This window comes from Dama dama, chromosome 15 (assembly GCF_033118175.1).
Source record: "Dama dama isolate Ldn47 chromosome 15, ASM3311817v1, whole genome shotgun sequence".
NCBI lineage: Eukaryota > Metazoa > Chordata > Mammalia > Artiodactyla > Cervidae > Dama > Dama dama.
Genome location: NC_083695.1, coordinates 68,009,168 through 68,021,100, shown reverse-complemented (window position 1 = coordinate 68,021,100; position 11,933 = coordinate 68,009,168). Strand labels below are relative to the sequence as shown.

General features: G+C 45.6%; 2 protein-coding genes across 7 annotated transcripts in view; both read left to right on the top strand.

Annotated features, from left to right (window-relative positions):
* The first annotated feature begins 254 nt into the window (after positions 1-254).
* Positions 255-5,677, top strand: NDUFB8 (NADH:ubiquinone oxidoreductase subunit B8). 2 transcript variants are annotated; one of them, XM_061162401.1, is made up of 5 exons: positions 255-413; positions 675-801; positions 2,323-2,422; positions 3,021-3,176; positions 5,494-5,677. In XM_061162401.1, the coding sequence occupies exons 1-5, from the start codon at positions 329-331 to the stop codon at positions 5,584-5,586; spliced, it is 561 nt and encodes a 186-aa protein (XP_061018384.1). In that variant the 5' UTR covers positions 255-328; the 3' UTR covers positions 5,587-5,677. The 2 variants fall into 2 exon arrangements, with proteins under 2 accessions (XP_061018384.1, XP_061018386.1); XM_061162403.1 differs by having other exon boundaries at positions 283-322.
* Positions 5,678-8,737: 3,060 nt separating this feature from the next.
* The window catches only part of SEC31B (SEC31 homolog B, COPII coat complex component), a 31,868-nt gene continuing 28,672 nt past the window's right edge, over positions 8,738-11,933 (top strand). For 2 of the 5 annotated variants that reach the window (XM_061162395.1, XM_061162394.1), the window contains exons 1-2: positions 8,738-9,022; positions 11,590-11,676. In XM_061162395.1, the coding sequence (XP_061018378.1) occupies positions 11,598-11,676 (79 nt within the window). In that variant the 5' untranslated portion in view covers positions 8,738-9,022; positions 11,590-11,597. The remainder of the gene's footprint in view (positions 9,023-11,589; positions 11,677-11,933) is intronic. The other 3 variants (XM_061162396.1, XM_061162399.1, XM_061162398.1) reach the window with 3 other exon arrangements.

Here is an 11,933-nt window from a genome sequence, read left to right as displayed (position 1 = left end):
TTATACAGGTCCTGAGGGAGGTGGGTCAGCTATCCACCCGAGATGCTCAGGTTCCCAATGCCCGCTATTCTGGGATGCGTCTAAGTCAGCAGAGGGAGAAAAGGGAGTCAACAATCAGAAATGTCAAAGCAGTGACCCGCTTGTTTTTCTGTCCTTCCCGCCTTGCTTCTCAGCCTCTACGGATCCGCTCACCAACCCTCTGGCTTCCCAGCACCGTTTAAGCCCCGCCCTTCCTTTAACAATTTTCGCCCTAACCGCGTTTGGCCCGGCTCAGGCGCCGTGACAAAGTCTTTGCGCATGTGCGGGGTGAAACGGGAAGAAGGTGAAGATGGCGGCGGCCAGGGCGGGGGTCCTGGGAGTCCGGTGGCTGCAAAAGGCAGCCCGAAACATGGTGCCGATGGGTGCACGGACAGGTCCGCTAGAACGGGCGAGGCCTCAGTGTGGGTGGGAGGGAGGGGTGCCTGAGGTTTATTGTGTCGGGCGCAGAGTGGATTTGGTGGGGTACCACGGTCGCCGAGTTCGGGAAAGGGCGGAGGTGGAGTTGGGATATCCACAGAAACGGAAGGAAGGTCTGCTGGTCCCTCGAAGCCTCGGGCTCTGACCTTGAAGCCTGAAGCCTTTAGAGTGGCAGGAAAAATGGGGCCGCTTCTGACTTGCCCTCGTCTGCCCTCCAGCCTCCCACATTACCAAGGACATGCTCCCGGGACCCTATCCCAAGACCCCAGAAGAACGGGCTGCTGCCGCCAAGAAGTATAATATGCGGGTGGAAGACTACGAGCCGTACCCAGATGATGGCATGGGGTAAGATAGGGTCTGCTCGCACCCGGGTAGTAATGGGAGAGGTTCGGACTGGGTGGGTGGCTCTATTCTGACCCCTTTCCCCGAACCTTTTCGTGACCCTTCAGAGTCAGTGGTGTGGGTACTTTTCTCGGTGGAGAGAGGTGGGAGGGGATGGGTGAGCAGCTGCAGTAGAGAGGACTTTAATTTTCTCCTTGGCTCGGGTTGTTTCCTCAGATGAGGAAGCTGAGGTTTTAATAGCTCCCTTGAGGACCCCTGAATAGCGGGAACCTTCCTTGGTTCATCCAGAGCGCAAGGTTTCATTTAGATCGAGCATCTGCTGGGCTCAGGTGCTGTCTGTCATCCAGGCATGTGACCAGGCTGGAGCTGGACTCCTGTCATGAGAACCTTATTTGTAGATAGAGTACTCTATATTTATATGTGTATATTTCTTTTTTTTAATCGTTGCTGTTAGCGTTGTGGAAATCTTAGCAACTTTAAAAGGTTAAATAGCTAACTCTTACTCCAGTTGATGGTTTCCCCCCATTCCCCATAACATCTCTGGTTAATTACCTGAATTGATTACCGTCACCCTCATTTTCTCCCTAGCATCACTCTTTCAGCGGTGGTTTCAGCAGCTCCTATTCATCTTGTTGTTTTCCAATCACTTCCTGTGACACATGTCCTAGTGACACATGTCCTAGTTGTCATCATTTCCTATGACTTTTTTTTTTTTTTTTTTTAAATTTCCTATGACTTCTATTGTGTTGTGGACAAGAGCAGCCTCGGTAGCAGTCTGTATAAGTTGAACCTGCACTTGCTGGTGAAAAATCCAGCCTATCACGCCCATAAGGTGTTTGAGGCTTGAAGATACATGTCAGTTTTGTGGTTGAGAAACAGTTGCTATGAAGAGTGCTTCTGTCATCTATACCTTTTTGTTTTTATTCCAGTTAACTGGGCAACCTAGGTTCAGACTCTAAACTTCAGTTTCTTTTTCTGTCTACTCAGGAAAACAGAGTGATTGATTGTTGAATTCCCTTCCCTTGCTAACATTATAACATGGCGTGACTTTTTTTCTTTTTGTTGAAAGACGATAAGAAAAGCTTACATATGTTAAATAATGTTTCAGAGTTTGACATGAATTTTTAATAACAATTTGGACTTCTGCAGTTAGCGTTGTGCTTAGTGAGTGAAAACTGAGATTTAATAAAACAATAAAATAGCAACTATTTTATTTTATTAATGATAATTTTGATACTGAAAAGCATTCAGGAAAATTAATCTCTTTTATACCATTTGCAGGAATGTAAATTGCCACAGTTTTTCTGGGGGGATATTTGGGATATTTACCAGCCGCCCTTTAACCCAACATTTCTCAATATGTGCACCACAGGAAAACACTGAGATCTTGATTGGAAGGTTAGTTCCTCTGTCCTTTGGGGAAAGCCATTATCTTGTCACTTGGTTTCTCATCTCAGAGCTGAGGAGGCTGTGCATTGTCTGAGGCTCTCAAAGCCGTGTCCAGAAGTTCTTGCTGTCTCTCAGGTATGGTGACTATCCGAAACTGCCTGACCGCTCACAGCAGGAGAGGGATCCATGGTATGACTGGGACCACCCAGACCTGCGGTTGAACTGGGGTGAACCGGTAAGAGAACCATGTCCCATTTGCCCTTCCTTCTTTTTCCCTATGTCTTCTGTAGAACAGATGGCACTTTTCTGCCCAAGTGGGCTTTCCTGGTGGCTCAGTGGTGAAGAATCTGCTTGCCACTGCAGGAGACATGGGTTTGATCCCTGATCCAGGAAAATCCCCTGGAGAAGGAAATGGTATCCCACTCCAACATTCTTGCCGGGAGAACCCCATGGACAGTCCATGGGGTCGCAAAGAGTTGGACATGACTTAGCGACTAAACATCAACAACACTAAGGTTTTTCTGCCCAAGGAAGCAGGGTCAAGTGCTCTGAGACCTAAGCTTCCCTGTGTGTGTGTGTGGAATAGGACTTCTGAGAATAATCGGAGCTCTTGAGTTGTGAATGTTCATGATTGGGACTGTCTCTGATCAGCCAAACCCAGACATAAGACAGCATCCAGTCCTATGGTCCAGAGTATCTCAGATGTGGCTCTCAGAATATTGCCCAGGGCAGGAGAATGCCTTTCAAGTCTTGTATGAGGCTCTAATCACTCTGGACTGCCTGCCTTTTGCAGGAAGAGCAGTATGTGACAGTGATCTGCCTTTCTGTCTCAGATGCACTGGGACCTGGACATGTATATCAGGAACCGTGTGGACACGTCCCCGACTGCTGTTAATTGGAACCTCATGTGTAAGCACCTCTTCGGGTTCGTCGCCTTCATGCTGTTCATGTTTTGGGTAGGGGAGACTTACCCCGCCTACCAGCCTGTGGTGAGTATCTGAGGAGTGCTCCCTCGGGCACACTTTCCTGAGGGAATGCAGTCTCTGGAGTAGAGATCTACCTGATACCAAGCTTGGCTTCCTGGTGAGGCCTATAGAGGGCCTTAGCTACTGTCCTGGAACAAGTACTAAAGCACAGCTTTTGACTGTATCTTGGGTCAGTCTGAGTGAGAAGAAACTGTGGGACTAGGTGAGGAATGAGAATGAAGAAGCCAGCTAGCCTTTAGAGTTGCCCTTTGGTGAAGTGTACTTAACACCATATTTCAGCAAGTGATCTTTTAAGGTAGAGTCCAGGAATCTCAAGTTGAAAGCTTATCCTTTATTGGTGTGAAGGGCATTTTCTATAGGAAGCAATTAACGTGGACAGTTAATTTTAGAGAACATGAAGGACACAGCAAATATACTGTCTGTATAGAACGGACTTGTTGCCAGGGAGTGCACATAGGGCTGGTATGGGGAAGGGATGGATTGAGAATTTGGGATTAGCAGATGCAAACTAGTATAAATAGAATGGATAAACAACAAGGTCCTATTGTAAAGCACAGGGAACTATATTCAATATCCTGTGATAAACCATAATGGAAAAGAGTATGAAAAAATGTGTATACACACACACACATACATAACTGAATCACTTTGCTGTATAGCAGAAATTGACAAATATTGTAAATCAACTATACTTATATTAAAAAAAGAATGAAAATATACTGTCTAGCTTTGAGGACATTTAATTTGGATAAGAAAATTTAGAGATGTGACATGAGCAACATTGGAACATATACAGGAATTTGGCACAGTTTTTGTGTATATATGTGCATAGTGAAAACATGTGCTTGTGCTGTTAGGGAGGATTATGCTAGATGCTAAAACATATATTTTTAGATGATGGAGAGAAGTTGAAGAGAACATTTGGGGGAAAAGAAAACAGAATGGAGGAAGAGGACAGTGAGTTAGCTGGAGTGGAATAGGTTTATAAATAACTCTCCGACAACCAGCTGCACCTGGGGAACTGCTAAAAAGTCAGATTCCTTAGCTCTTGGAGAGCCTAATTCAGTAACTCCACAGTGGGGTTCTACAATCAGTATTTAACAGGTTCCCAGGTAATTTTGATGTGCTGGGAAATCAGGTGTGGAAACTGCTGTGTTAAAAATATTGTGAAGTACATTTGATCAGTTTGGTTGAGCAGCTTTTATTGCATGGCTGAGAGATCTGGACTTGATGGTATAGTAATACATTAATTCAATAAATGTTTATGAAGCTCCTGTCATGTACCAGGTACAGAAGGTGCTAAGGGTTGGGAATACACTGATGACTTGGCCTGCCTCTAGGAAGCAGGGAGCCATATTGGGATTTTGAACAGAAGAATGCTGTAATGATGCCTAGGTTTTTAAAAGATTAACCTGGGAATAGTCTACAGGGCAGACTGTGAGAAAGGTACTAAAAGCAGGAGGCTGCCCTGTCTCCAGTTGGCTGCACAGTGCTACCTCTGCTGAGATAGGCAATGTCCTAATGGTAGCTCGTATGTCTGTGCACTGACACAGCCTTCCTACCAAGCCCCAGGGGCCCCAGGCTGGAGAGTGCGCATAGGGCTGGTGTGAGCACTAACCACTTCAGGAGAGCAAGAAACGCAGTGTGGCTCCTCCATTTTTCAGTTCTGTAAGCACATCACCCTTTTCTCCTCCCCTTGAGCTGTGTTCTCTGACAGCTGTTTGTTGGTAAAGCCAGCAGCCCCTAAAGCACGTCCAAGCTATGTTTCCTCTGTGCTTTCCCCCACTACTGCTCCTGCACGCCTCATTTGCTAGGCCACTTTAGTGGTGGAACCATTAGAGGCTGAGTGACTTAAAGGAGATTGAGTCTGTCTCAACCCCGAGAGAGGGGGATGGATGGATGCATCGTCTCATTTAGAAAGCTTCCCTCATGCTCTCCCTTTCTCTCTCCCTCCCTCTCCCTCCTTCTCTTTCTCTCTCTCACGCACACACATACACTGTAGGCACCATTTCTCTTACACACAAACACACAGACACTCTACCTCTGTAGGCACCCTTCTCTTAGACACACACACACACACACTCTCTCTCTTTCTCTCTCTCTATTTCTGTAGGCACCACTTCTCTTACAATCTAAGCTTTCTCACTGCCTTGGGCTGAGCTGGGAAGAAGAGTGCTGTCCCTGCTGTTCTGGCCCAGCTGGGTCTGACCAGAAGCTACCGTGTACCTGTTTACTGTGTGTGATTCTTCACTCGGGGTAGGCTGTAGCCAGGTGTTGGCTGGATATATGTTGTTCTTGCTGACCTGTGTTTTTTCCTTAGGGGCCAAAGCAGTATCCTTACAATAATCTGTATCTGGAACGAGGTGGTGATCCCAACAAAGAACCTGAGCCAGTGGTTCACTATGAGATCTGAGGAGGCTTCGTGAGCTTTGTGTTCCTTAGCTGACTCCTTCAACTGGAGAAATTTAACTTTAATGAAACCCGTAATAAAACTTAGTGCTGTGGTATCTGTGCCTCATTTCCCCCGGGAATAGCTACTGCTTAAGCATGACTCATTTGAAAAGACCCTGATGATGGGAAAGATTGAGGGCAGGCGGAGAAGGGGACCACAGAGGATGAGATGGTTAGATGGCATCACTGACTCAATGGACATGAGTTTGGGTAGACTCCGGGAGTTGGTGATGGACAGGGAGACCTGGCGTGCTGCAATCCATGGGGTCGCAAAGAGTCAGACACAACTGAGCAACTAAACTGAACTGAAGCATAAGAAGATGTTGATTTGTTAATTTTGTTGGGAAAGGTAGTTGAGGGTTCCAGTTATGTTATGGGTAGCTCCCCATTTACAGGGTTTTCGACTTCTGCAGTTGGAACAGATTTATTTCCCATAAAACTTTTTAATAATAATAGTGGAGTAGGAAATGGCAACCCACTCCAATATTCTTGGCTGGAAAATCCCATGGATGGAGAAGCCTGGTAGGCTACAGTCCATGGGGTCGCAAAGAGTCGGACATGACTGAGCGACTTCACTTTCATTTTTCACTTGCGGTGAGATTTGTGAAATTGCCTTAGAGGAAGCTATCAAGTATATGATACAGATGAAGGGGTTTTGTTTGAAAGAATATTAAATTTTACTGATACCCCCCTCCTTAATTAAAAAAAAAATAGTAGTTAGCTAAAAAATGTATACTCTAACATGTTTCAAAATACTATAGGATAAATAAGTGTTCTAGGACAAGCCTAGGACTGTGATTGCCTCTAATTTTGTATGTATCTCTCATAAGAATATGTATTAACAACACAGCATTGTAAATCAACTATACTTCATTTTAGAAAAAGAGAATATGTATTCCAAAGCAGCTTCTGAATCTTAGACTGTTATAAGTTGACATTACCTATATTTATGAATTAGAGGATAGTCACTGAGTTACTACTGAAACTATGCTTGGCTTTCATTACCTTAATGATTGATCCAAGCTCTTATAATAGCCTTTAGAAAGAGAAAAACCATATTTTTGAGGGTGTATGTCAATGCATCTGTTAAAGAGAACCAATTTATCTTCTTTTCTTCCCTTTAGGGACATTTTCTTAAATTACAATGATACTGCCTAAAAACCTGTCCCATAAAAAAGTATACATTCAGCATAATCTGTGGAAGTGAGTCCATTCACGGTAGATAAGGGGTCATTTACAGGTGTGAAGACAGTGAAAGACATGAGATCAGGGAGTGGGTCTGCTGAAATGCCTCTCTTTTCTTTTTTGAAATGCCTCTCTGAAGGTCTCCACTGCTTTTTATATGTCTTCATTCTCTGTCCTTTAGAGCATTTGATAACCATTTAACAAACGTCTGTCTGCCTAATATATATGACACTGATAGGCCTTGGGGATATAAAATTGAACAAGAAAATAATTGCCTTCAATGAGTTACCTAGAAGAGAAGACTAGCATTTATAAAACAAGGTGAAAAGAATTTCTAAAATGTCCCAGTTGCAGGAAGAGTGTTTGTTTTTGTTTTTTTTTTTAAATCATGTCCTACTTGAAACTAACCTTGTGCCTTTGGTTCAGATTTCTTTCAGAACACTTCAGTGACACCTTGGCCTCATTCCCTCCTTTGAGTTGTTGCCTGAGGTTCAGTTTTCAATCCTGTTTGTTATCCACTGTTGTGCTGAGAAATTCAAGAAATAGTACATAAAAAGAGTGGGCAGGCACCACCAGTACCCTATGTTCTTTTCTGTTCTGAGTTCAAAACTCCCATATCCATGTGAAAAGGAAATCTAGAGCTGTGTCACAAAGACTTGGGGCCCAGTCATAATCAGCTCACCATCTTTGGAGGTATATCACACTGGACTACAGTAGAATTCATGCATTATAAGTTTTGAATCAAAATAACTTAGGTCTAAAATCTTCAGCTGCCTACAAAACATTTTATTTGGAAATGCCATAATTCCCTCAATCAATAGATATATATGGTCACAGATACCCCTGCCAACTGTTTACCTATATCAGTCACAAGAGCCTGTTCAGCTATTACAATCTGTTAATCCAATCCATCACCTGGTACCTGAATTGTTCTGTTAGTCTCCTAATTTGATTCCCTGCCTCCAGTTCTGTTTTCTCTGTAAGGGGATCCATATTGCTAGTGATATAATCTTAACTGCATGTTGTTCAGTCACTAAGTTGGGTCCAACCCTTGCAACCCCATGGGCTACAGTCGGCCAGACTCCTCTGTCCATGGTATTTCCCAGGCAAGAAAATACTGGAGTGGGTTGCCTTTTGCTTCTCCAGGGGATCTTCCCAACCCAGGGATCAATCCAGCGTCTCCTGCATTAGCAGGCAGCTTCTTTACTCCTAAGCCACCGTATCTACCTATAATTTTCAGTAACTCCCAATTACCTGCAGAGTGGAATTAGTATTCCACAATCTGTAGTCAGCCCACTTCCCCAACTGTGGCCGCTTTCATTCACAGTATGGGAAATGCCAAGGTGCCTGTCAGTCTGTTGGGCCCTTTTCCCCTTGTTGGGACATCACCTATCTTCGTCAAACTTCAACATGTAACACCTGTCTCGTCTCTGATACCTTCCGGGTAACCCCTGGTCTACAGTACCTCGCCTTCCGCCCATCTACAGCCCTTGGGAGCACCAGTTTTTGGTCCGCCGCAGAAAGTCACTCTGGTGTTAAGGCCTGTTTGGGCTAAGTCGTTTCAGTCGTGACTGATTCCGTGTGACCCTATGGATTGTAGCCCGCTAGGTGCTTCTGTCCACAGGCTTCTCCCCGCAAGGATACTGGAGTGGGTTGCCATGCCCTCCTCCAGGGAATCTTCCCAACCCAGAGAAGGAAGCCTCGTCTCTTATGTCTCCTACATTGGTAGGCGGGTTATCGCTAGACCCACCTGGCCTCGATTGCTTTTCACCTTTTCAGCTAAGTGGATTCCACAGAGCGCTCCTGGAGCTAGGACCAGGTCTTTTCCGCTTCAATTAGTATTTTTCCCTTTTCAGAGGATACCCCCGGAACCTGACTCGAATACCCCAGAACTTTAATAGTCGCGGGATCTGACCCACTGCATAATCACAGGACAGAGGAGGGAAGCCCCATTAAAAGCTACATTTCTACGAGGGAACGTTCTCCGTGGGTTGTCCGGGTCTCGGGCCTGGCGTCTGGCGGCGCCTGTGGGCGGCGGTGCCCGCGGCCTGGACTACTTTTGGCCCTCCGCAGCCGCCGTCCACAGCACCCGCTGAGCTCCAACGCCCTGAGGGAACCGGCTCCGACTCTAGCTCTGCGACGCCAGAGCGGTGAGCTGGGCTGTCCGCGCAGGTTGGTTTTCCCCGCCTGTCCCGGGCTCCTGAGAGCAGAAGGTGCGCCGGGGACCCAGAGCGCGGTTCCTCTCTCGCGAGAGTGGGGGGAGCGGGGCGGGGCGGGGCGTTCATCCTCGGCGGAGACCCCGGCCTACCCGGCTCTCTCCTGGGGGCTCCGGCCGGTGTGCCTCTCAGGGGGCCCCACGATGCCCGCCCTGCTCTCGGACTGCAGCCGGCTCACTCTCCTTGCGGCGCCCGGGCCCCGCAGCCCGACGACGATCTCTCTCCAGCGCTGCCCTCGCACGTCCCTCAGCAGCCTTGGGCCCTGACCTGTCCGGGGCCCAGAGTCGGCCGCGGGTCTGTGCGTCCCGCCCGGGCGAAAACGCCCGTCCGTGCTGACGCCGGTGAGCCGCGGGGAAGGCCGACCGTCCTCCAGAGAGGGAGTGGACAGCCAAGGAAGGCTGGCTTTCCCCCTTCACTGCACCAGTGTATCCAGCTCTTGGTTGCATGATCCATAAGCTCTCCCCACCTTTGACACTCCCAGGCCCCGCCATTCTGACTGCATCGGGGACCATTTTTGCCAACAGTTGTCTCTGAACAAAGTAGATGACAAGCCTATCTTCTCAATTTGTAGGCTGTCTGGGATTTAAACACTATGGAGTTTACTTTAGACTGGTATAATGGTTAAAAGCAACGGGCTCTGAAGGCTGGTTGGGGTTCACAGCTTGGCCTAGCTAGTTTTCTTCCCTGTAAAATGGGGATAGTAACAGCATGGAATCATTGTTAGAATTAAATGGGAGGTGCACGTTAAGTGCACTGAACTAATTATTGCTCCCACTTAAGAGATCTTTCTCCAGAAACGTGAAAATAATCTTGACCAGCAGGTGGCACTGGTGACCGTATAGTATGATGTGCAAACTCGTCAGAGGAGTCCTGGTGTAGCCTCAAGTGTTTAGAGGTGCCCGGAAAGTCTTGGTTGAGTTGGCAGCCCTAAGCTTTCTTCAAGCTGAACAGTACATTCGAGATTAAAAAAAGCTTTTATTTTTGTTGGTCAAGACTAACCTGGCTGTGGCTTGCTCAAGCAGGTCACAGTGGGTCCCAAGTTTACTCCATGAAGCTCATTGTTTTTTTGTTTTTGGTTTTTTGTTTTGTTTTGTTTTGTTTTTAACTTTCTTGCTGCTTTGCTAGCCTGTTGGAATGGCACCTTGAGTATGTGTTAGAATTGGTTTGGAAACCCAAGTTAAAATAGATGTCTGCATTCATTCATAAAATATTATTGAACACTTACTATGTGCTAGACATTGTTCTAACACTAGGTATAACATGGTGAACAAAGCAGACACAGTGGTAGCTTTCATGGAGTTTACTTATTAGTGTACAACACCAACAATGTAGATGTAAATGAATATACAATTACAAATTGCTAAGAAGCAAAAAATACTATTTTGGATTGGGTGACTCACCTCCTTGAGGAGGTAAGAAGCTGAGCCCTGAAAGATGTGATAAGGAACCACTTATTCAGAGAATGAAATAAAAAGCTTTCAAAGTATAGCAAACCTAATTTACAAAGCTCTAAAGTGGGGAAAAGCCAAGAAATTAAAAGACTAATGCAGATGGAACCCAATAAGTAAGGGGGAGAGTAGCAAGAGAGGAAGTTGAAGTGGTAATTGTGAGCAGGGCTAAAGGGGGTTTGTGTCTTGTTGAGTGTGATAGAAGCCACTGAAGAACTTTAAGCATGGAATGCCAAAATCCTATTTTTGATTTTAAAAGTTTACTCTTACTCTATGCAAAGAAAGAATTGGATGATTTAGATGACCAGTAATCTAGGTGATAGATGATAGTGTCTTCAAATAGAGTAGTGGTGGTGAAGATGGAGAAAAATACTTTAAGATTTATTTTGGAGGTAAAATCTGGAAGACTTAATGATGGATTAGAAGGGAAAGAGGGAGAAGGAGGGATCTAGGGTGATTTGCAGGTTTTGAGGTTGAGCAATTGGCTGTTTGCTGAAATGAAGAAACCTGAAGGAACAACAGATGAAGGGGTGAGATGGTAGAATAGAGAATTCCATTTTAGACAGACTAACTTTTAGGTATCTTGACTATACCCAAGTGGAAATATTTGATTAGCAGTTGTATATAAGAACTTGTATAAATGGCAGTTGTATATAAGAACTTGTAACTCAGAGGAGAGATTTGTATTGCTGATAGAAATTTGGCAGTCATCAGCATATGGATAATGTTTAAAACCAAGGGAATGGATAGAGTGACTGAGATTTTCTGGTTTGATGGTCATCATCACAATTGGGCCTGTGGCAACCAGTGTGGTTCAGTATCTTTTAGGATTTAAAGCACTAGATTTCAGTAACTGGGTAAGTTCAGTTCAGTAGCTCAGTTGTGTCCGGCTGTCTGTGACCCTGTGGACTGCAGCACACCAGGTTTCCCTGTCCAACTGGGTAACTGAATTGTCATTACAGATCTGCAGTCGATCATGTATTTGTCACCCTGTATTGCCCTCAAATACTCCATCCTATGGTGGAGCGAGAAAAACAGGTGCTTGTGTCCACAGGTATTCCCTTGATCTGGCCCAAAAGCTTGTGGTTTCTACTGTCACTTTTCTGCCACCTACAGGACAGACAATGAAGCTGAAGGAGCTTGAGCGACAAGCCGTCCAAGTTTGGAGCCCAGCCAGCCAGTACCCTGTGTATCTGGCCACAGGTATGGTGGTACTGTAGATGACGATCCACTGAATAGGTTGAAGGGAAACTTAGTATCCAGTGTTCTTGATTGTGCTTCAGAGAAAGTTTCAGTCATGGAAAGGTGGGGTTGACTAGCAGCATAAGCAAGGGGATATTAGGAGTTTTGGTCCCTGGGGACAATCTTGGATTATGGCTCAAGGCTAAGCACCTCATGCTTTCTTGATTTTTTTTTTGGAGGTACCACTTGAAAAAGGGTATATCCAGTTCTCTCCTATT